The 24674-nt window shown below is 51.0% G+C and overlaps 1 protein-coding gene across 7 annotated transcripts in view; it reads left to right on the forward strand.

Moving 5' to 3' along the window:
- RGS6 (regulator of G protein signaling 6) overlaps window positions 1-24674 on the forward strand; it is a 611079-nt gene that overhangs the window by 581578 nt on the left and 4827 nt on the right. Inside the window, exons 17-18 of one of the 7 annotated variants that reach the window (XM_070797807.1) lie at window positions 2611-2664; window positions 15846-15912. The exons of 1 other annotated variant lie outside the window; for it this stretch is intronic. In XM_070797807.1, coding sequence (XP_070653908.1) covers window positions 2611-2664; window positions 15846-15912 — 121 coding nt within the window. 5 more of the 7 variants (XM_070797809.1, XM_070797812.1, XM_070797813.1 and 2 more) reach the window with 5 other exon arrangements.

Genomic DNA, 24674 nt, shown 5'->3' on the forward strand with positions numbered 1-24674 from the left:
GCCGTTCAGTCTCCTTGTGAGTCTGAGTGCAAAGGGAAAACACACCGCTGCGCAAGGAGTGGGACTGAGGTTCCTGTGTCCTCAAGTCCTCCTGTACAAGAAAAGCTTCACAGAGGAGGTCACTCAAGTGAGGCAGGAACAGATGGCCTGCCTGTGACATGTCACCAATGAAATTTATTAGAATTTTCATCTCAGCCCGCTCAAGGGGTGTCCTTGGCAGTTGAAAGCTCTTGTCGAAGCCGATGCCCTTTCAATATTCAGGGGGTAGATGTTTCTAAAAACAGTAACAAGCCTACATTTTCTTCTGTTTCCCCCTGAGCTCCAGGCATAGACTGGAGTTGTAGCTCAGCACTTCCAGGTAGACCCAGAGTGTCTTCTGTTACCAGGGGTGGGCTCACCATGAGATTGACACGTCCAGGTCATGAAGGGATGTGAGCCATAGTCCGAGCTAAGAGGCGGGCTGTAAAGCGGCCTCACTTTTCTGCTCACAAAGCCCCCTGATGCACCGTGGGGGCACAGCCTGCCAATCCTTCCTCCCTAATCCGTCCTCTATCCAACTATCTTAGTCATTCTGATGAGCCAAGTCCTCAGGGGACAGGTGAGCTGGGCTTGGAGGACCCCTCAGGACAATTTGAGGACCCCTCCAGGACAATTTGAGGACCCCCCAGGACCCCTCCAGCTTCCCTGGTGGCTCAGACGGTAAAGAATCCACCTGCAGCGTGGGAGACTTGGGTTCAATCCCTGGGGTAGGAAGATCCCCTGGAGAAGAAATGGCATCCCACTCCAGTATTCTTGCCTAGAGAATCCCATGGACAGAGGAGCCTGGTAGGCTATAGTCCATGGGGTCTCAAAGAGTCAGACACGACTGAGGGAATAAGCATAGCCAGGAGGCTTAAGTATGATTTTCCAGGGCAGCTCCAAGGGCCTCTGCAAGGTAGAGGAAACCAAATGAGTCAGGCTGATGGTCCCTCTCTGTGAGTAGCCACTCGATAGCCAGGGCATGAGAAGGACAGGCACAGAATTCCAGCTTTGGGACCTAGGACCGGCCTGATTTGAGCCACATGGATGGCCCCCAGGTTGCCCACTGGATTGAAGCTGAGTGCTGCCATCCCCGAGTGCAGACTGGGTACGGTGCCAAGCCCAGCACATATCCTTCAGTGCCGTGTCTGAAGGACAAAGACCAGCCTGGCTCTGCTGCTGTGTGTCGTTCGTGTCGCACTCTCCTCCTGCAGTATCCTCTCTGTCTTCAGCAGCCAGCCTAGGGGATAGCACATGATGGCAAGGAAGCCGTCTGACCTTGTCCCCAGTGACACGCAGTGACTGCCTTTTGCCCCCTCGGCTTCCAGCACATCCTGCAGACCCACAGACCCCCAGCTGCTTCTTCAGCTCTCTAACTTCCATTATTTGCTCTGTGTGTGTCTGTGAGTGTGTGTGTGCGTATGAGGGTGTGTGTCTGAGTATGTGTGTCCATGGGAGTGTATGTGTCTGTGAGTGTGTGTTTTGTGTGTCTGAGTATGGTGTCCATGTAAGAGTGTGTGTCTGTGAGTGTGTCCATGTGAGTGTGTGTACTCTCCAGATTTCCCAGGCATGGATTCAGGACCCCGGAACTGGGCTCTAGGAAAAACTAGCAGGTATTTGGGATGTAATTCCTCCCCCCTTGGAAAAGCAGGAAACCTGGGGAAAGGGTCAGATACATGCCACGCCCCCTTCTCCATAGAGGAGAGCTGCCTGGCCTGGGGAGTAAGCAGGGCTTTGCTCCCCTTCCTTCTCTGTGTATTGTGGGGGGAGTTGGGGTGGCAGGGAGGGGGTGCCCTCAGCTGAGACTCCCCAGGAGGCTCCTGAGCTGCCTGTCATCTGCCGCCTGCTATGAGTAAACCTTGGAAGGAGTCACCTGCCCAGGTACCGGAAGAGTATTTTCTGTCCAGAATACTCCTTCTGAGACCCGAGACCTCTGGGGTTGCAAAAGACATGGGCAGAGACAGCCTCCTCGATCTCAGGATACAGAAAGAGCGTCCTTAGGGGGCCTCAAGGATGTCCTGGAAGTTAGCAAACTTTCTGACTGGAAGATCTCAGAGAAAGTCCTAACCCAGACTCAAGGAGGACTTGATGACCTCGCCTTGCGCACGGCCATTTCCTGACATCTCAGTAGCATCCCTCCCGACACCCCACTGGCCCCGGGAGCTGGTCTGGACTGTGTCCCCAGTTGAGGCCTCCAGTTGTTCCCTGCACGGGGGCTTGGCTCTTTGAAAGCAATGATCAGGCATCGCCCAACTGTTCCCAAGGGCCTGGCTCCCAGCTCGGTGGCTCCCACTCCAGCCCAGAAGCAAGATGAATGACTCTTCTAGAAGCAAACACCCCTCTCCCCTTGCTGCTCTGAGGAGGCAGCCCCATCTCTCCTGGGCTTCTGTTTCTTGTCTCTCCCACTGACTCCTGCATACAGCTCTGGCTGCTTCTCTCTTCCTGTTTTTTTTTGTTTTTTTTTTTTCCTCCGCCCTGTTTTGCTTTTGTTTTGGTTCATTAGCTGCGGCTGCTGCTGTTTAGAATCCATGTGTTATCTGAAGAATTTTTTTTTTTTCTGTATTTTTCTCCCTATCTTTTTTTTCCCTAAAGCCAGAAAGTGAGCAAGGTCGTAGAACTTCCTTAGAAAAGTTCACTCGCAGTGTGGTAAGTTCAGCTGGTTTTCTTTGGTTTTTTGGCTTTCTTTCCGTTTTTCTCGGTGGTGGTTGTCGTTTCCTTCGGGAGGGGAGGGAGCCCAGTGCTCTTCCCTCAGCACACCCACCCATGGTCTTCTGTGAGTGTCGGTGGCTTCTCTCCTAGGGACCGGTTTGCAAAAGACAAAAGGCCCAGCAGCTCCCCCTGCAGACGGGTGCACGGCCCTCCCCCGCCTCACCCAGCCCCTGGCCCAACATTTGCTCTCCTGTGCAAGGGGGCTTCGAGAAGGAAGGACCACCCCTGCCCCACCCTTGGGGCTGCTCGGTGGATGCACCTTCTGCAGCAGCCCAGGGAGAAGGCCATCTAGCTGGACCATGAAATAAATTGGCTCAGAACTGTAGCTCATAAAAAAAAAAAATCCAAATTTCCCTCTGGGACTCTGGCAGCCACGCGGGTGCGGGAGGCTAGCTGCTGCTGCTGTGCCGGTGGCTTTTGTGTGTGCAGGAGGCGGCCGTGCTGCATGGGTTCTGGCGGTGAGGTCCAGCTGGCGTGTGTGCGTGTGCGTGTATGTGTGTGTTGGTGGCCTCTGCATGAGTTCCCATGTCCCTGACAGCCCCTTGTTAGCCTCCTTTGCATAGCGTGACAGGGCAGTAGCCAGGGGGTGGCGTGGCCGTGGTGGGGAGATCATCCCCGTGGTGACCGGTGCAGATTCTGAACTGTGGTCTGCAGTCAAGCACAGACTCATCTCCTTTTTCTGTAATGTTCTCAGATTGGGCTTCCCAGGTGGCTCTAGTGGTAAAGAACTCGCCTACCAATGCAAGAGGCATTGGCAGGTTCCATCCCTGGCTTGGAAAGATCCCCTGGAGGAAGGCATGGCAACCCACTCCAGTATTCTTGCCTGGAGAATCCCATGGACAGAGGAGCTTGGCGGGCTACAGTCCATAGGGTCACAAAGAGTCAGACACTGAAGCAACAGCATGCACACATACTCTGTAAGACTGAGGTATAGGGTTTAGCCAGTCCCTACGGGAAGTAGCCAGTCCCCTTCTTTCCTGAAACCAGCTTCTGAGCTCCTACAGCCCAACTTGCACTGTTCACGTGGAACCAGCGAGCAGCCAGGGAGCCAGCATCCCATGCATAGAATTTGTCAAATTTCACTTCCCAAAGTGTAGAAACCCACTGATGCTAACTTGCCTTTTTCCTCCCTCTGTTGCAGGGGAGAGTCCTTGTAAACCTGACTACTGTGTGATTAGTATCTTTATTTTATCCTTTTAACATAAATTCTAAGAATTCTGGGTGGACAGCAACCTGGTCGTTTACCTGGCATAGCTAGATGCATCTTAACCAAATGTAAACAGTTTTGAATTTGCTAGATGTCAGCTTCACAGCAACTCAAGTAGGTGGCAATTACAATATGGGTGCTCATCCCATCTCTTCTTTGGTCTTCTCTCTCTATGGTCTTTCCTCATGAGAAATCAGAACTTGCAGAATGTCAGGCCTGTGATCCCCTGTCTGTCTTCATGGCTGGTTTGCCGCAGCCATACAGCTTCATGCACCAAGAAGCTGCCACGGGCTGTTGGAGGCAAGGCCGTGGGAGTCCCTCCACCCCTGATGGCTGATAGAGAGTGATGGGAACTCATTGCTCCCTCTCTTCTGAGGCCTGGAGGCTGCAAGTGGAGGTCAGGGATTTTGTTGACAAGCCCAGAGTATATTATGGAGAAAGCAAAACTCCTGCAACCCTGGGCAGGCCCTTCAGGTTGACCACGTGGGCTGAGGCTGTGAGAAGAAGCCTGGTCCTCAGATGAGGCATCCAGATCTCGCTAGGCTGCTTTTCATGAGAAGTGGGTGTTGGGAGAGCAAACATGATCTCGATGCAGCTCCGCGAGGAGCATTTATTGACGTCCCTTCTTCCCAGAAGTGGTGTTGGTTCAGTGGTTCTCCAAGGTCTGTTAACAAAGTGTTTGGAATGAGAAAGCACCAGACACCTTCCAAGCATTTGAAGTGTACACCTGGGAGAACTTAGAGAGATGTTTTCAGGGCCAGCTGAAGGAGAAAAATCTCCTAAGCTCCTGAGATTTTTAGAATCTATATGAGAGAAAGCCCAACCTTCCAAACCAAAACATTCCTAAGTTGCCTGTTATTTTTCTATAAAGACTCTAAAGGGTCATGCATTCTGATTTTTTGTTTCCAGTAGTAGAAATAGAGATGGACTTGTTTCGATCCATCCATCCTCCTTGTGATCTTGGGATAACACCACCTGGGGTAACCAGATGAGGCTGAGTTTGAGGAAATGACCCACAGCTCTAGAGCAGTAGCAACTCTCAGAATACTTGAGGCTTAAGAATGTCATTTTCACAGCCCAGTATTCTAATCAAACAAAATTAACTAGTCAGCCAATATGTCTTGCAATTTGATAGCCATTTTCTGGATCTAATATACATAAAGTGCTTGATTTCTTTGAAAGAAGGTCTACATGAATATTTCATCTTCTGTATACTGTAAACTGTAAAACCCAATGAAAGGCTAGTACAATAGCAATAATGGTCCTGGGAAATACATGAAGAAAGACCATCCACGTCATGGGAAAATGAGGGAGTGAAGCTGGGCAGTCCTTGGACCAGGGATGTGAGGCCAGCTGCCATTCAGGACTAACTGGTGACAGGAAATGTTGATCCAGATCGTTCATTATCTTGGTCGGCTAACTTCTTATCAAGACTGAATCTGGGTCCAACATTTCTCCCATGCAGTACTCTTTCTTTTCTTAGTAAAGGAGGAACATTTGGAGAAAGCAAATTGTTCTTTCTAAGACTCCTATATCATGATATGGAGGGATTATCTGTGGAAGGCCACAGAGGCCCTCTTTGACATGGAATCCTAGAAGGGAATTCAGTATGGTTCATAGAAGCTGCTGGAGCCATGCTAGTTTGAGTGCAGAAGGAGCCTTACGATCCCCAGCAGAGGCATTGTTTTTCACATGGCTCCTTTTAATGGAAGCTTCATTCTGAGTCATGCAGAACTGGAGTAGCAAGTAGCAAATAGGGGTTATGCTGTGCCAAGGCACTGTGTACTTTGGCCACCCAGAGCCATAGAGCTGGCATAAAGGCCTGCTTTTTGATAGGACCAGCCCAAGTTCAGAAGCAAATATCATTCAAAGTCCATGGCATGGTGCAGCCAGCCCATAGTGCATCTTTATCCAGAGCAGAAAACAGGATCCTTCTGATGGGCCCAACCCCACAGATGCCCAGCTGGCCAAGCAAAGTGCAGCTGGATTTCAGCCCCTTCTCAACCCTCATCTGCCCTTGTACAGTGGATGACTCACACCATCATACAGGGGGGCCCTGGTCACAAGAGCCCTGGGCCCGGGAAGAGCTGTGACACATAGCAGGTTCTTAAAGTGAGTGGGTGGGGGGCTGCTCAGACATGGCCTCAGATCAGATGAACGGAGCCTCTTTCCTCCAGCTCTGTGCACTGGGAAGCGTCCTTTCACAATGGCTATAAAATATGAAAGCCATAATAGGAAGCTTCTGTAGACTGTGTTTGCATTGCCTTCCATCTCCTCCTCAGACTCTCTGGTTGGAAGTCCCTTCAGTCTCTAACTGAAGACCACTTCGCACTGCTCAGGACCAACCAGCCTGCCATTCTCTGCCATCTCCCTGGTTTTACAGTCAACAGGTGACCTCGAGGGTGTGAAGGGGGCCAGAGGGGAAAGACTGTCCATTCCACTGCTCTCTCTTGGGCGTGCTCATTCCTTCACGGTCTACTGCAAAGCAAGGGCCAACTCAGACACAGAGGACAGAAGGATGTGTGGGAGGAAGGCAAGAAGTAGCAAAGGGCCACTAGCCAAGACTCAACAGCAGCAACTGGATTATTCCTCTTCGGGTGGTGGCTGAAGCCATCTGGTGAGAACTCCAGAGGAGGAACTCTGAGGAGGAGAAGATAGAAAAAGTCCTCCGCATCTTTGTACCAGGGACAGCACTTAACTTAGAAGTGGCAGCCCCAAGGGACGGTGGCATCAGCCTCCCTGGACACCTTTGCCCGGGCGCTCAGCTGAAGCCCCAACTGTCCTCTTGAGAGCCTCATCGGCTGTAGGTAGCCTCAGGCTCCCAAGATGGACAAAGTAACAGCTGGTGCTGGAGGCCTCAGAGGAGAGCAGAGATGAGAACCAGGTGTTCATCCTTCTCCTAAGAAAACATCACAGTTGGTCTTTGCCAAGGTGCTCCTAGGAATTGAAACAGCAAGGGCCGGGAGCTGAGGGAGCCTTGGCATGCACCAAGCGGCATCTCCATGACAAGCATTTCAGTCCTGCCTGCCAAGGAATGCAGCGGGGAAGTCAGATGGAGACCAGGAAGCCCTAGGAGCCAGCTGTCACCTGCCTTCCATCTCCCTTTCCCCCCGCCCCGCCCAGAAGCCAAGGAAAAGCTCTTGAGAGTAACCTCCCCCCACCTTCTGGGCAGCTCTGCACGCAGAAACCCCCAGCCCCAGGCCCAGGTGTTGAACCGGAAGTGGAGGGCTCAGGCCCTCCAGGCAAGGCAGAGGGCAGGCAGCCAGGGTGATCAGCCCACCCCCTCCACCCACCCACACACAGCAGTGCCTTCTCCCCGCCTGGAAGCGGCTTCCCCTCCCCCTCAGCCTGTCAGGGCAGAGCCTTGGGCTCTGCTGAAATGAGCTCTCAAACACCTAGACAGCAGAGCCCCTAGAGGGCCTTGACCTCAGTCGAACAGATCCTTTCAACAAGGAACGGTCGGCTAAAAATCTTTAGAGTTGCTTTTGATTGCACACAGTCCTTGGGCCCCGTTGGGATGTCAGGGTCACAGGCTATATAGTGCCAGCCTGCTCCCATCGGATCTCAGAACCCTGTGATCGAGCAGCAGTGAGACCCGGGTCTGCCTAGAGATGGAGGTGAATTTCACAGCTGTGCTTGGGAGGGAAAGCATGAACTGGTCTCTCCTAGGAAGTGAGGACTTCCCCTAGGACTCTGGGAAACTCTGCAGAGCCGTGCCCAGGGTGACTCCTGCTTCCAGCCTCAGCCTGCTAGCAGTGTGACCTCAGGCCCATCGCTAGCCCTCTCTGAGCCCTGGTTTTGTCCTGTGTACAATGGCATGGACTGAATCATCTCTAGGACCCTTTGAAGCTGGGACGTTCTATTGGTCTGTGCTTCTCTCTGTCCTGCGATTTTCGAGTTGTGCTAATCATCCCCCAGATGAGAGAGGAGCCTGCCCAAAAAGTGGCTGCCCACCCTGGAGGCTGGGAATTAAACCAAGGAGAGAACTGAGTTCGGTGTCCATTTAAAATCCTTTGACAAGGATTTGAGGATCAACACTGGCAGAACTGAGTGCCGCAGCCCCCTGACCCCACAGGCCCCATCCCTCCATCGTTTGGGGCTCATTCCGCACCGTGACCCCTGGACGGCAGGGAGAGAGAAGTTGCAAAGAGCAGGTTAAGCACCGCACATCCTGTCAACCACGCCAGTGCTGCAGTGCCCACCCTTCTGGGACGGATGCCCAGCTGGGTGTGTGTTGGGAGGTGGGGTGAGATCAGTTGGGCAAAAAGGTGGGCCCCATGCGGGTACTGCCACGTCACCCTGGGCATGGGGCAAGGGCATGGGAAAAAATGAAGTGTGAGCATCGGGGGACCTCAGCGTCACGCTGCTGCCCTCCTGCAACCACCCCTTCTGGGTCCCTGGAGACCTCTGGGCTGGCTCGCCACTGTCCTCTCAGAGATGCTCAAAAAGAGGTCACAAGAGGGCGTGTTATCCTGGTCACAGTCAGCCGTAGGTTAAGTCTCTTCCAGTCTCTATTCCTCTGTCTCCATCTTGGGTCCAAGTGAAGTTTGAAAAAGCATGTTTACTCTTTTAGTTTTGTAGCTAGAAAAAGAAAATGTAAAAGTCTGATTTTTGCAAACCAACGATAAAATGTTAAGATGGCTGAATCAGTTTGGCTGGCAGGATACAGAGGCGACAAAGAGATAAAATGGTTCTCCATGAGGGCCCTGGAGAAGGTCTTTCTGAAACCCTGGGGAACAGGGAGACTTTTATTTATCAAAAAGGTCAGAGGTGGTCATTTTTGAGAAACCCAGCCCTAGACCCTGCCACTCCTCTGGGAAGGAGGAGCCCCCAGCTATTGTAGCTGATGGTTCATCTGTCAACCAAAAGCAGCCAAAAACCCTCTCCCTGCGGAGTGCCCACTCGAGCAAAAGTGCACCAGTGACTCAGCCCCCAGACACAGGGGAGAGCTCGGCACTGCAAAAACCGCTCCCTCCTCCTCACTCTCCCCCACCCAGCCAGCTCCTGCCTTCCCCAGACCCCAATGTGCCGAGCAGTCAAGTGAAAGACTCCTGTGAGGCAGAAAGGCACAGCTGTGTGTTTACAGCCACTGATTCCGATCCAAATCGCAGCCCTGCCAGTCTCCCGCAAGGCAGGCTGGGGGCAAGCCGGGGATGGATGCGCCAAGCGGGAAGCTATTTCGGGAGCTGACCTGCAGCCCTTTGCCGTAACAGAGCCTTCCTACCACCTCCCCTCAACCCCCCACCAACTCAGGAAAGACGTCCTTCTAGAAGGAGCTCCCACTTGAGAAGCGGCTGATGGGGTTGTGGGATTTCAGCCTGTTCCTTGTCACTTGTGAAGTCAGATTTCTGGCACCTGTCCCCAGGCAGCCACGCGAGGACAGCCCAGGGCTCCCATCTGTCCAGTGAGAAGGCAGAGGGTGAAGGTGACCGACGGCAGGGCGCTTGGCAGGATGAGCAGCAGGGAGGGCAGGCCTGAGTGGGGGACGGGATGCCCGTTTCTGCCCAGGACAGAATCTGCCTTGGACCTGCCAGGGGAGATGTGGCATCACACAAGGGGCAGGAGAGAAACCTCCGGGCGCTGGCCAGGCTTTGGAATAGCAGGAATCTAGGAAGCAGACCCGGAGAAGGCAATGGCACCCCACTCCAGTACTCTTGCCTGGAAACTCCCATGGATGGAGGAGCCTGGCGGGCTTCAGTCCGTGGGGTCGCTAAGAGTCAGACACGACTGAGTGACTTCACTTTCACTTTTCACTTTCATGCATTGGAGAAGGAAAGGGCAACCCACTCCAGTATTCTTGCCTGGAGAATCCCAGGGACGGCGGAGCCTGGTGGGCTGCTGTCTTTGGGGTTGCACAGAGTCGGAAATGACTGAAGCGACTTAGCAGCAGCAGCAGCAGGAAGCGGACCAGACTGCCAATGTCAAGGTCAGGGAGAAGAGACCCAATTCTGCTTGTGTCCAAACCAGAGGGTTGGAAGTCAGAGTGCTCAAGGTCTAAGGACTTCAAAGGCTGAGAAGTAAGATGGCCGTGGCATTCCTCCAAAATGAGCTCCTGATGAAAAGCAACGTGGGAGTCTTCCCTGTTTGAAGGAGCAAATGAGCACTTTGGTTCTAACTGGGAAGCGCGGTATTCTGGAAGAAAGGCAGGATACAAATCCATAGGAAGGAACAATCCCTAAAATGTTGCTATGAGGCAGAATGCTAACTGGGACACCACAGGGGAGCTGAAAAGAGCTTGGAGCAGTGGGATCTTCAGTTCAGTGATATTACCCGAAGGCCTAGGAGAGAAAGACCCTGGAGTGTTTGTTTTTGGGCTCCCCAAGGGATGGGAGTGGCTCAGACGGTAAAGCGTCTGCCTACAATGCAGGAGACCTGGGTTCGAGAAGGAAATGGCAATCCACTCCAGTACTCTTGCCTGGAAAATCCCATGGGTGGAGGAGCATGGTAGGCTACAATCCATGGGGTCGCAAAAAGTTGGACACGACTGAGGGACTTCACTTCACTTCAAGGGATGGGATGGTAGGACGGGGTGGAGAGTGTATAGCTACCCCGGCAGTGCCAGTGTCCAAATGGCTGGTGAATTTATAGATCTATGTCCATGGGACATGCAGTTTCTGATTGTGGCCGCAAGGGTCCAGCCACAGCCCTGTCTAGTCCAACATCCTTTTTGATGACTCAGATGAAGAGACAAACATGCCAGTCATATTCAAAGATGCACACCTAGAAGGTAGTGCTCATTTGACAGGTAGTATGGTCTGCCATGTTAAGACCGTCTCCTTCAGGTGGAATGATGGGTCCAAACAACCAGGTATAATTTAACCAGATAAAATTTATGTTAAAAAACAAATTCAGTCTCACAACTACAGGATGACATTCCTAGCCTTCACTGTAATTCAAGTTTTAAAAACTCTGGGGGTTCTAGTTGACTGCAAGCTTGATAGAAGTAAAAGTGTGAGGCAGTCACTTTTTTAAGTATCTTTAGGTTGTAATAACAAAGTGGAATGGTCAGAAGTGCTCCATTGTTCTCTGTGTTGCTCTAGACTGTGTTGAATCGTGTTTCCAAGCTCTCTTATTTTATCAGGAACTTCAACAAACTAGAGACAATTAAAAAAGAATAGCTGGGGACTCTGGAAGCCCAGTCAGATGAAACTGAAGTAGATAAACATGTCCTGCCCTGGCACTAGTGGTAAAGAACCTGCCTGCCAATGCAGGAGAAATAAGAGACGCAGATTCGATCCCTGGGTGGGGAAGATCCCCTGGAGAAGGGCATGGCAACTCACTCCAGTACTCTTGCCTGGGAAATGCTGTGGACAGAGGAGCCTGGTGGGCTACAGTCACAAAGAGTCAGACGCAACTGAAGCGACTTAGCACGCATGCAAGGAGATTCAGACTCCATCAGGAACTATCTGTGTGTTTGTCTCTCAGAGCGAGTGGGCAGTTCTGGATTGTTTCAGACAGAGCTAGAACAAATGGATAGAAGACATGGGCAGGGTCACTCTACTAATATTCTAACAGTATCAACTTTCCAGGGGTGGAATATGTCACCTCAAGGAACAGGGAGCTCCCTGGAAACAGTCAGATGTTGAATGGCCAGGGATATTGTAGAGCAGGTTCTATACTGGATTCTACCCACCTCCTCCAAGGAGAATCCTCAGATGCATTAAATATTTGTGAAACATTGCATGTTATCATAGGTTTATAAATAAACTATGGGAAAGGAGAACAGATCAAATGGAGTGAGTTTGCTGAGACTGGAGAAGAAGGATCCAGAGGAGTCAGGTTTGACTCTACCTCGAAGGAAAAGCTAAAGCTAGATTATGGTAAAGTCAGAGCAAGACCACTGTCAAGAAGTGGAATTGCTGTCCTTCAAGCAATTGCAACTCAAGCAATTGCAATTCAAGCAAGGCAACGTCATCCTTGCCTTTTGTTTTTGGTTGTTTAAGCCAATCACTTGAGCCCTGGGCAACAAGGCTCTCTCCCCAAATGCCTGGGAGGAGATTAGTGAGTGGAGGACACTCGTACCCATGGGCTCAGGGAGGCTGAGCACAGCCGGTGGGTTCCCTGGCTCTGCACTGGAGAAAGCTTGGCCTGACATCATCCCCATCCAGAAAGGGTGTTTTGTTGAGAGCAGAAAAGAAGATCGAGCCGGTCACCTTTACCGGATGGGACTTGCTGGTTCCAGTGGACAAATTGGCAGCCACCTTTCTCAGCCAGGCCAAGAGCAGAACACGCCCCTGAGACCTTAGAGCAAGGGGAATTATGCTCATGGGCCCCTCCTCCTGGGCCCTGCCATAAGGACTCATCTTCAGCCCAACTCGGGGAAGGGACGGGCTATCCCGTCACATTCTTTCCCACTGTCCTGAGGACCAACCTGATTGCAAATGACACTCCCTCCTCTCCCAGGCTTTGCCAAGGCTGCTCTCCACCTCATCATGGAATTGTATAATTATGGTGATTACAGCTTATGGCGTTTTCCTCTCCTCATCTTTTGCTTTCAAATTCTTTGAGGCCTCTCATTAAACATGGCGATGCCAATAAAGTCAGCGAAGTTTTAATAAGATGCACTTTGAAGCTAAAGAAAGCCCAGAGTTGATTGTTACTATGTCCCCTCATGCTGCTGCTGCTGCTAAGTCTCGTCAGTCGTGTCCGACTCTGCGCGACCCCATAGACGGCAGCCCACCAGGCTCCCCCGTCCCTGGGATTCTCCAGGCAAGAACACTGGAGTGGGTTGCCGTTTCCTTCTCCAATGCATGCATGCAGGCTAAGTCGCTTCAGTCGTGTCCGACTCCGTGGGGCCCTATGGACAGCAGCCCTCCAGGCTCCTCTGTCCACAGGATTCTCCAGGCAAGAATACTGGAGTGGGTTGCCATTTCCTTCTCCCGTGTCCCCTCATAACAGGCCTTTAAAACTCTATTGTGGGTGATTAATGCCTGGATATCAGAGGTAGGGGAGAGAGAGATATGGAGATCCAGAGTGGGGAGCGTGACTGTACTTTTTCACAGGGCTGGAGAATGGTTTTACTCCCTGCCCCCTGGCCTTTCTCATTTACACCAAGAGCATGGTGCATCTGAATCCCCACCCCTAATGGAAAAAGATGGACTGTCAAGTAAGGATGGAGGACCTGGCATTTACATCATAGCAGGTTAACTTGGGAAATAGACATGGAGCAGTTGACACAAAACTCAATCAAACCTTAGGAGCTGCAGCAAAAAGTAAAGGGGAACTGCTGATGGATTCTCTGTCCTCAACAATGGTGGAAGGTTCTAAATATGTAAAGGATCCAACCTTTAGCATTTGACAGGGGTCACCATCCTGTGGTCATATCCTCAAGGATGGTTTCCTTGGTAATGACAGCTTCAGAGCCCATTATTTACTGGCCCTCAATCACAGCTTTGCTGAACTGTTTCTAGATTTGCAGGATGTTAGGAGAAGAATCACCAGGAATGCATGTGGTAGGGGTGGGGGAGAGACAGGGTGGCCACCAGAGTCCCCAGCTTGCCCTTCAACAGCTTTGTACAGGTGTGATATCTGAGTCCCCTTTATTTCCATCCTCCCCAGGACTGTGTGGAGAACTACCCAGCAAGGTGCATCTTGCCCTGACAGGAGTCTCTTTTGAGAGGCTCCAACTGTCCCCTGAGAGCTGACTGCCCTGAACCATCGCACAGCTCTTTAGCCAGCTGGTAGTTGGCTATCTGGGATATGACTGAGTAGCACCAACCATCTGGGGTTAAATGCTGTTGAAAACCTGGCATTGATATTTCCCCCAACTGCATTCTCATCCCCTACTGAAGATGACCTACTAGCTCTGCCCCCGAGAACAACGTCCCTTTAGTGCCCACCAGAATGTGGAGAGTGGGCTTGAGCTGGGGGTTGGGCAGGCCCAGTTGAATTCTATTTCTCCACCTGGAGTTGGGATAAGACCCCAGGCAAGTTGCTCACTTGCCCAAGGGGTACAGTGACGCCTGCTGCCTGGGGTGGATGTTGTCACTAAATGAAAGTGAAGTCTCTCAGTCGTGTCCGACGCTTTGCGACACCACGGTCTATAGCCTATCAGGCTCCTCCGTCCATGGGATTTTCCAGGCAAGAGTGCTGGATTGGATTGCCATTTCCTTCTCCAGGGGATCTTCCGGACCCAGGAATCGAACCCGTGTCTCCCGCATTGCAGGCAGACGCTTTACCGTCTGAGCCACCAGGGAAGCCCGTCACTAAATGAGGGCATGGCAAAAACAGCTGCCGTGTCTTGGGTGCTCACAGTGTTGGCATCCGTGTCATGCAGATCTTGGCCTGAGAGGGACTTAGGTTCTCCTCCAGCTCCACCACTTAACTCTGTGACTCAGGCAGCACCTCCAAGCCTAGGTTTCCACACCTTGTAAAAGGGAGATAAGAGGAAATGATCAAGGACTTCCCCGGTGGTTCAGTGGTTAAGGCTCAGCCTTCCAATGCAGGGGGTGTGAGTTTGATCCCTAGTTGGAGAATTAAGGTCCCACATGCTATATAGGCAGTGGCCAAATTAAAAAAAAAAAAAAGAGAGAGAGTAAGTGATGAGGAGGGAAAAAATACATAAGATGCTTAGCATAGTGTTTGCAGTATATAAGCTTGAGCATAACTCTTTGTATTGTTATTATTTTCTATTATGATGATGTTACCTGCAGCCCACGCTTAGCTCTTATTCTTTATCTGATTTCCAACAGTGTTCTGCAAAGTAGGTATTACTGTATTTATTTAGCAGTTGAGGATGGGGACACAGATATCTCAAATACGACAGTATGTGCAAAGCACATCCATTTATTAGAGCAACCAGCTCGTGACCCTACTCAATAAATGGTAGCTATTATTACTGTCTTATTTTTAAAGTCAACTCAGAGAGCTGGTTTCTCTGCTTTGCCTCAGAACGGAGGGACTGTGGTACCAAGCAGACCGGCTTCTGCCCTGTGGTCTATTTCCCAGGGCCCCTTTGCTCTTCCCAAGAAGCTGTAGGACTCCGGGGCTTGCAGCAGCATGGTGCCAGGACATGGGGAGGGCCACCAGGGAAGCACTGCCTATGTTGCCAGGATCTGGCATTTGCTCCCGTCCCCTGAGGTGCAGGACCCTAAGAAGCCTCCTGCTTCCAGACCCAGACCAAAGCTAGTTCTCCCCTAGCAGAGCGTGAACTCCAGTTCTCCAGAGGAGGCGCCCTACATGGCAGAGCCTCATTCCCAGAAACCCTCACCTCGCCGCTCGCTGCCCGGCTGGAGCCGCCCTGAGCCACGCAGCCTCCCGTGCGTGGTTGTTTCCTCTGCCAGATAAACAGAGGCTTCTCTTTTTTAAGTGCTGTACTACAAAGAGGGGTTGTCGGAGGAGTTAGGACCAAGTGGCTTTGAAATCCAGGGATGCCTTGAAATCCCTCGTAAACCAGCCCCCTGGGGAGCACACTCCCCCTACTTGTAGTATGGACAGAAACAGAAGCACAGAAGCCATTTCCTCTGACACAAATGGCTTTGTCCTGAGGAAAATCGGGTTTATAGATGTCTCTTAAGGTAAATGCTTTAGATGGGCATCTTAGGAGTCTGAGGTAAAGCTCTACAGCCAAACACGTGGTTGCTTATGAACCTTGCACGAGACGCTCTTGTAAGTGCCTGTGGTGTAAACACGCACATGGGCGTGTGCACGGCTGCGTACACCAGTGCATGTGCTGCCTGGCCGCTGCACGCTTCCGTGTCCAGTGTATGGTGTGTGCAGCACACACGCGGCACACCTGCCTGTGCCTCCGCGGGGGGACCGCCTGCCCGCTGCTGCTGCTGCTGCTGCTGCTGCTGCTGCTGCTGCTGCTGGGTGCGCGTCTGGGCAGGGGCTCCCCTAAAGCCACTGGTCTTCACGGTTTCAGCTGGATAAGTTGTTCTTCACTTCCCTTCCTAAAAACACAATTGCCTAGTGCTGCTGGCGCAGAGTCAGAATGGCCGCTGCATTTCACCCCCGAGGCGGCTTCCTTCCAGCAGTGGGTGAGTGATCCCGGCGTCCGCACGCTCTAACCTTCCTTGGGGGCCTTCTGCAACAGAAGGTGCTCCCCAAACCAGAAGAGATGATCTGTGTGTCCATGGCCTCATCTCCACCCACCCCTCCTGTTCTCGCGCCCTAGTTCCATGGACAGTTAGCAGCATCCTTTTTTTGATGTTCCCTTTTTTTTTTTTTACACATAGTTTTTTGTTTTGTTTTTGTTTTTTCTTCCTGAGAAGCAAGAAGCCAAGGGCTCCAGAAGTGGCAGGGAGATGAGTTTGTTGTCCCAAAGGCAATGTTCAAATAATGTCTTTGGGTGCTGATCCTGCCACTCATTCCTGGGCCCCTAGCAGAAATGCCCACTACCTTTGAAGATGCTTTTAAATCCAACAGCAGCATCCTTAAGCTTAGTCCCCACCTTACAGCTCCCATTACTCTTCATCTGTGGCCCAGGGCCAAGTCCTGTAGGAAACCGAAAAATCTTACCTTTCTACCTGCTAGACCACCAGAGGAGAAGAGGGCTAAGGAACCAACTCATCACCTGTCCAGCATTGCAGGGACATGTGAAAGGGGTTCAGAGGGAAGCAAGAAGGTTCCCGGTGGCTAGGAATTCCATCAACAGAGATGTCTTGAAAAATGCTGCTTGACCTGTCCCGTGTTGTACTTTTGCAGATTAGGAATATCTGTCTGATAAATGCCCACCTAATTGCATTCCTAATAATAAGGAGGAGAGAGAAATGAGTCAGCCCTCTTTGCATATGCTTCTAAAAGAACCTGGACATCCCCAGAAAGATGATGCTTTGGGGCGGTGGGAGACAGTCAGCATGTTGACCACCCCTGCCTTCGAAACCCTGCCTTGGCAGCTGGCTTAACCAAGGACCCCAACCCATGGATGTGTTCTGCGTGAATGTGTTCACAGGAGATGAGACGTGCCCTTAGGAGGGTGGGGTGCCCTTGATGTCCTCATGGGTCCTGAGAAGAATCAAATGCACTGCCCAGCCAGTGACCCCCCTGCTGTCTCATCCACTAAGCTTCAGCAGCGCTCTCCCCTGTGGCTGTAGTTGGGTCACTTGAACTTCCTAGTTGGGAAAAAAGTAGAGTCAAGTTGTTGCCAATTGCAACTGAGCCATGTCCCTGTTCCTTGAGTCTTTTGGCCCTTGCCTACCTTGGAGTGAACTAACGCAGAGATGCCAAAGTACATTTAAGGAGGAGGAGGAGAGGAAGAGGCAAGCCCAGAACCAGCTACAGGAAGGCATGCTATTGAGGGGCCTTGTGAACAGAATAGCCGCCTCTGCTCCACCCCTGCATCCACCGAGAACTTGGGGCAGGCTGCTTATAGAAAGAGCACCGGGGTTATTCAATCAGAGCTAGAGGAAGGAGATAAGAGATCCAGTACTGAAAGAGGGGATTTCTCCTGCCTACAGAGAAAAACGCAGCAGGGAAAGTGGAAATGCACAACTTGGACAGGAGGCTGGGGAGTCTGTGCCTGGGCATCGTGCCACCCATGTCGGGCACAGCTGCTGAGCCCTTGTCACTCTCGGCATCCCTCGTGCCTGTCCAATGGCTGATTTGTCCCTGCACAGATGGGGACTGTGGAGGAAGTTCTCCCATCACCCACCAAAACTAACAGGTAGAGGTCGAACTTTGCAAAAGAGCCCCAGAGGCGATGAGCGTGATGAGGGGACAGGAGTCAGGAACGCCAGGAACAGCAGCTAGGAAGGGCTTCCCCCAGCCAGCCTGCTGGGGGGATTTGGTTCTAACTGGAGTGAAGCATCTGCCTGCCCTTCCTTAGGAAAGGTGAACATCACACCTGCCTTTCTCCTCCCAGGACTGTTGCTATGGAGATCCCAGGGGCATCAGCACCTGTAACACAAGGTCACAAACAGAAGTGGCAGCCTCACTGGCCTGTCCAGCAGCCACCACTTTAAATCCATGAGCACCAAGCAGCAGTGAGCTGTGCCTCAGCTTAGTCCAGCAGCCAAAGTCAAAGGGAAGCCCGTCAGGCAGAGCAGAAATGTCCTGGATGCTCTCAAGTTTATGCCCAAGAGCTGAAGCTTCTTTCTCAGTGAGGCTGAGAAAATCACCTTGGCCTGCCCAGAGAGGTGGCCTGGTATGGGCGGGCCTGGAGGAGTCCCTAGTCCTGAGCATTCCCACCTGTCCCCTTCCTTGAGAGTGATGGTCATGTACCAAGGAGACGGTGGATGAGCCATCAAGGCCACTGACCAGCTGTATATGTTCAGGCTAGTAGCTCAACCTCATGTGTCCAGCAGGTGTTAAAGGGAGACCTAACTGGCAAGGATGCTGTGGACATGGGCGCAGGTGTCTGTCAAAGGCAGAGTGCACTTGACACACAACAGCTGCTCAATGTTTGATCAATGGATGGCCATGGGTAACTGTCCTTGACAGCTAACCTGTGTCTCTTGTAAGGGGACCGTCCCCATGCTGCTACCATCAAGGTCTGGGCGAGTACAATAGGGGGGCACTTGAAAAAGGAGGGAGCAATGCCACCCCGTGCAAGAATAAAAAATTCAAACAGAAAGTCCCTGGGAGGTAGGACATAGAGGTTGGTCCTCTCACATTTAGTTCAGACAGGAGGGCTGGCAACTCATAGTTGCTAAATTAAAAAAAATAAGTTAAAAAATAAAGCACTGCTAGTTGCCAATACGGAGTAGAGTGAGGTGTCTTAACCTGGTAATTGTTCCAGGAACATTTTGTGGGAATTGCTTTCAGCATGCGTGAGTCCACAGACCCACCGTTGACATGAGAAAATGTGACTACTTATTTATATTACTGTACATAAGATGGTGGGCTGTTACAGAAGAATCCATTGTTTTTATTTTGACCATATTCCTTACTTTTTAAATAGGTTTAATGTGCGGTGCTAGTGGTAAAGAACTTGTCTGCCAAAGCAGGAGATATAAGAAATGAGGTTCAGTCCCTGAGTCAGGAAGATCCCCTGGAGGAGGACATGGTGACCCACTCCAGTATACCTGCTGGAGAATCCCATGGACAGAGGAGCCTGGTGGGCCATAGTCCATAGGGTCACAAAGAGTCGGACATGACTGAATCGACTTAGCATGCATGCACAATGTGTATTAATTCTTTATCCAGTGAGTTTTTTTTTTTTAATTAATTCAGTTTCAACCTATCTTTTGATTTGGGGACTTGTTGTTTTATATTTGTGGTATCTGATTTTTAAACAGTTGAATGAAGAAAATATCTTAAAACCAAATAAAATGCCCTTCAGCTCCTGAGAGAGATCAGAAAGCTTAGCAAGGACCCAGGAGTAACACAGACCCCAGGAAAGGATCTTGCCACAGGGGGCCTACCCCTCCCCCTCCCCAGCCCCACCCCACTCCCATCCCCTCAAAGAGTGAGAAAGCCAGAAGCAACCTCTCTTCCCCAGATGCTGCTCCAGCCTAGCTCTGCCATGGATCAGCTGTGGGTAACCGTTGGCTAGTTCCCACTTCATCTGCCCATCTTGCTGATGATGGAAGAGGAGAGTCAAAGTGTTTTCAAAGGATTCTCTATCACATGTGGATTTTCCCACAATCCCCCGACAAAGCTTCTCAGCCCTAAATTATCCCGAGCAAATGGCACTCTCGCCCCAATTTTAACCATCATCGAGAAAGGAGATGCCGCAGAATTCCTTACATTTCCTTTTGAAATCATCCCTTTTGCCTTGCTCAATGGAGAAGGGGCACTAGGGTGACCAAGCTCCAGGGAAGTCACCTAGGAAGTCGGGCAGGTCCTTGGCCTCCACCTCCTGATAAACGCAAGCAGGACCTCTCCTTTCTACCCAGCTCTTAGTCAGGGGCTGACCGCTCTCCCCAGTGAGTCCCCTACAGACCTGTGACTCCACACACACTCCTCGTTTATGGACTTGAGCATCAACTACTCATAGGTAAACTTTCAGTCTCCTTGAAAGGACAGCTTATCTCTGGGGCCTCCTACGTCTTGCCTGCTGAGGTCACCTCATAAGCCCTATTCAGCAAAACACCATTTTTCATTAGCAGGGATGAAAAATGTCTGTGTGTCACCACAAGGTGATCGGCTAGGATCGATGGAGAATAGAAATCATGTTCCAAATTAGTTCTATTGCAAGTTCTAGTTCCTCAAGCAGAGGAATCTGGGTTTCCCCCATACCGGAGTGGGAAGCTTTGAATTCAGCCAAAAGGCAAGGTTGCTGGGACAGCAACTGAAAAAGAGTAAGGGGTGGAGAGTTTCAAAGCAGAGATGTGATAGATGGATTAGTTTTAATCTTTTTTTTCTTTTGAGGCATAATTACACGTGGCAAAATCAATAGATCTGAAATGTATGGTTCAATGAATTTAACAAATGTATGTACCAGTGTAACCTACATCCCATCACCCTAGAAAGTTCCCTCATGCCCCTTTTCAGTCAATTACATCCCTCTGCCCTAGAGACGACCGTGGTTGATTTCCATCCCCCTTGTAGCCTGGGTTTGGATTTAGTGGGCTTGCAATCTGTAACTGTGGTCTTAGGTCATCTGGACAAATCAGCAAGAAAATCTCATCAGCAGCTCAGATGTCTCCACTTTCTTAGTGCTGCAAAAGGTCCTGCCCCTGAGCTGCCAGTGCTTGGCTCCTCTGTCCCCAGTGTGCCATCTGACCCCCCAGGGCTACCCTCTGAGCCACAGCCCTTCTCCCAGTCAAAGAGGTTAGCACCTGTCTCCCAGGTAAGTGAGTGGTGAAGCTCTTGGTAATGGTGACGATGCATGCTTTGTTGATTAATACAGGGACGTGCAATGCACAGAACCACGGCATGTCAAGCAGCATGTTGATTTTTACTGAAGCACCATACAAAAGGGAGCTCTTCCTTTTGTGCATTTCCTTTTAGAAACAAAGGATTCCATGACCACCTTCTTCCAGGCTTCTAGCCATCAAGATGGCTGCAGAGCTGAAATGATTAGTAAGCGAGGAGGCTGGGAATTGAATGTGTGTGGGTGTTTGTGATCCCAGTCCTGAGCCCGTGGTCCATGAAATTGAAGGATCCCAAATTCTATTGGATTAAACTTAGCCAAATGTCTCGAAGGTGAAAAGCGCTTTGTCTGAATGCAAAGCTTTGGTGTCTCTGAAATGTACCTTCTGCAGCTCAGTTCTTAATCACCGTATATTTTTTCACTTGGACAAAGGCTGCCGGCTAATAGCATTTTCAACCACCTTCAGCTGCTTCACTCAACTACGCCAAGGCCTCAGGCTGAGCTGGTAGCAGTTTCCTGGCACCGTGATCCATTCCCAACTGACCAGCATTGAGGAACAGCACACATTCACACCCTGAAAAAAACGCCTTCCCCCTGTAACTATGCAAAATGCCAGGCAGAGGCAGAATGACTGCTCCCCTCCCTCAGTGTCTCCTGCAAACCCATCCAAACTGGAGGATGGGGGTGAATAGGAGGGAGGAAAGAACCCTAGATGGTGCAGGGCGGGAACTCTTCTCTCTCTCTGGGCAGTGAAGGTAGCTGGGAGCTCCCAGCAAGCCCATAGCAGCACAGACCTTGAAGCAGCTCATCTCTGAACACCTCTGCTGTCAGATTTCACTTTGATCCCTGAAAATTATAAGAACCTCAGCTCTTCAGAAGAGAGGCAGCTGCTGAGCCAGGGTGATTGCAGGATTTCTTTCCCCCAAGCCGGAAGGCAGGCATGTAGCCTTGCCTGCGTCCTGCATGAGTAACCACCTTCCAGCCTCACCCGCGAGGTCACTGCCTAGTGAACAGATTGCAGTTGGGCTGGGCTGCCCCTGGACCGCCCTGAACGCTCACGACCTCCTTTAGCAGCAGAACTGGCATTTGGTAAATGCACAGGTGCAAGAGCAGGCAAGGGAGGCAAAAAGTGCCAAGGAGCACCACCTGGATGGCTAGAGGTTGGGAACATTCTCCAGGCTGGTCATCTGCACCCCACCTCTCACCCGTGAAGCCCCGAGCCCTGGAAGCAGCTGGGGGAGAGGAGGGGAAGGAGGGATGGGCTGGCCACAGGTCTTTGGAGTCAGAGCTGTGAGGCTGAGCTCCAGGACTTAGGCAGGAAGAGATTAATTAGCGCCTCCCAGCCCAGCCAGCTCTACAGAACAGGGAGGTGTGGAGGGTAGGGATCCTCAGGGCTAAATTCACCTCCAACAGACAGACACACAGTCATCCAGAAACAGAATCTCTAACCTCTCTCAGCCACAGCCCCCTTTCCAGCCAAAATGACCTCACTAATGAGAATGAAGCTGTAATGAGGGTTCGGATGCCTGGTAAACCTTACCTTCTTTGTCTCTGGGCTTTTACCGTACCCACTGGCAACAGACTGTTATAATTCAGAAGCTTTAGTGATTCCTTTTGTTCACAGCCACCAGGTAAATCAGAGCCATGAAGGCCATTGTATGGCAGACCTACAACATATATATTTGAGTACTCGATACGTAATGTGTGGCCCTGTTGGAGGAGGGATGGAAAGGGAAGGGAGGAGCTGGTATTTGGTGTGTGGATTCCACAGCAGTGAGCAGTACCCAAGAGGAAAGTGACCTTCCTTGGTGCATTTCCTGTAAGCAAGGATGGACAAGGGTGAAAGGGACTAGGCGAGGTTTGGTAGAGCCCCCCGGACTGGAGACCTCTGGACTCATCAGTCCCTATTTCCCTGTGCTTCCTGTCTTCAGGGGAGCTTCCCTGATGGCTCAGCAGTTAAGAATCCACCTGCAATGCAGGAGACACAGGAGACATGGTTTCAATCCCTGAGTCAGGAAGATCCCCTGGAGGAGAAAATAGCAACCTGCTCCAGTATTCTTGCCTGGAAAATCCCAAGAACATAGGAGCCTGGCGGGCTACAGTCCATGGGGTCGCACAGAGTCAGACATGACTGAGCGACTGAGCAGACACGCACGCACCTGCCTTCAGGCCTGCACGGAGAAGCCACAGTCCCAGGTGACCACCTGGATGAGAAATGCCTCCAACTCCGTGTAAGAAAGGGCAGTCAAAAAAGTCTCTGCTACATGTGTGCTTAGAACCAGGCTAGAGGGAGTCCTTGCAGATCAGCCTCTGCCACCTATAAGCTATTGTTGTACCTAACCCACTGCACACAGAGGAGGAGCCATCCTTCTTTTAGTGATTTGCAAGAACTGGCACTTGAAACCCTCTAAGATTTTTTTTTTTTAATCTGATTTTAAAAATCCTTTAGCCCAGTATAAATGTATCCAGCTGCAGGCTAAGTTTAGTGTATCTGAAGATTCAGATAAGGTTGCTGATGGGGAGATTGTGTGTGTGTGTGTGTGCGTGTGTGTTAAGACAGAGGAGGAAAAAAAATGAAAAGTGCTGTCCAACGAGCAAAAATGAGGAGTGAAAGGGGGGAAAACAGAGCAAAGGGGAGGTAGATGCAGACTGTCCAACTGTGCCTGAGGGTGTTTCCATTTCTGGACAAGCTCCCATCCATGCCATCGGAATTCTCAAAGTCAAGCTGGCACGTCCTTCTGTGGAGAGCTTAGCCAGATGACACATTGTCTTGTGTCCGGCAAACTCACAGCCCGTATTGTTCGTTTGTTGGAAATGCCCATTATCGGTCAATTCATCAATCAGCAGGTTTATTGAGTACCCTACCAGGCTTCACAAACCTGATCAATTTTTTCTAATTACATCCAGCGGACATGTAGCCAAGCCCAGTAAACAAGACGAGCCCTCACATCCCACTTGGAAATGAACATGAGGAATTGCCGGCCCTTGCAACCTCACGCTGCCAAACGCTGCAGCACATGCTGACGGGCGAGCGCGTGCTACCCTCGCAGATGGCGCTGGTGTCGCTGACCCACTGTCAATAATAAGATGAGTTCTGAGTGCTTTCTCAGACACAACAATCCATTTGCTTAGATCCAGCCATACTCTCGTCTAGACCCCTCTCTAACGCTATGGATTTCAGTGGAGAGTGAGCAGGGGATGGGTTCAGACTATGGCCGGGAAACAAGCAGGGGACTGAGCCTTGCTCGTTGTCCTCCTGGTGTCCAGCCCCACATCAGAGGCTCCTCAGCTGCCTCCTTCTGGGCATGTGGACAACTGGCCTCTCACAGGAGGCCTCTATGCCCCACGTACAGTAAGTCTTTTTTTTTTTCTTCCCAAAAGAACAAGAACGGCTATGTAGTTTGTAAGTGAAGGGCTGGTAAGACTTCCTGAAGTGGAGTCATCAAAGTCAGCCTCTGAGTAACATAGATGGAGACCAACATAGGAGCGCGTTGCCCTGTGTCCTGTAGCCCAGGCCCCAAACCTTGGCGGATACCCCCAGACCTTCCCAGTCCCAGAACTGGTCATCAAGAGGTCCCACGGAGAGGGAATTCCTTGGGGATCCAGGGATTAGGACTCCGTGGTTCCACTGAGGAAAGGTGGTGGGGGGGGCCTGCATTCAATCCCTGGTCAGGGAACTAAAATCCTACAAACTGCATAGTACAGCCAAAATAAGTAAAAAATAAAGTTTCGATTTAAAAAAAAAAAAAAGGATCAGGGGCTTTCCTAGGGTCTGGTAGCTAAGCGTCCATGCTCCCAATGCAGGGAGCCCAGGTTCAATCCCTGGTCAGGGAACTATTAATAGATTCCACATACTGCAACCAAGACCCAGAACAGCCAAATAAAAATAAATTTAAAAAAAAGTTTTAAAGAAGGGATCCAAGGAGAGCTCAATCCTGTGTTTCAAATAGAATTCCTTCTTTCTTCTTCAGACTAGTTAATTCGTTAGTTCCAAGTCACCCAGATCCTTAGCCATCGTCTGCTTGGGTCAATCTGACCCCTGGG

The sequence above is a fragment of the Bos indicus genome, chromosome 10 (assembly GCF_029378745.1).
Source record: "Bos indicus isolate NIAB-ARS_2022 breed Sahiwal x Tharparkar chromosome 10, NIAB-ARS_B.indTharparkar_mat_pri_1.0, whole genome shotgun sequence".
NCBI lineage: Eukaryota > Metazoa > Chordata > Mammalia > Artiodactyla > Bovidae > Bos > Bos indicus.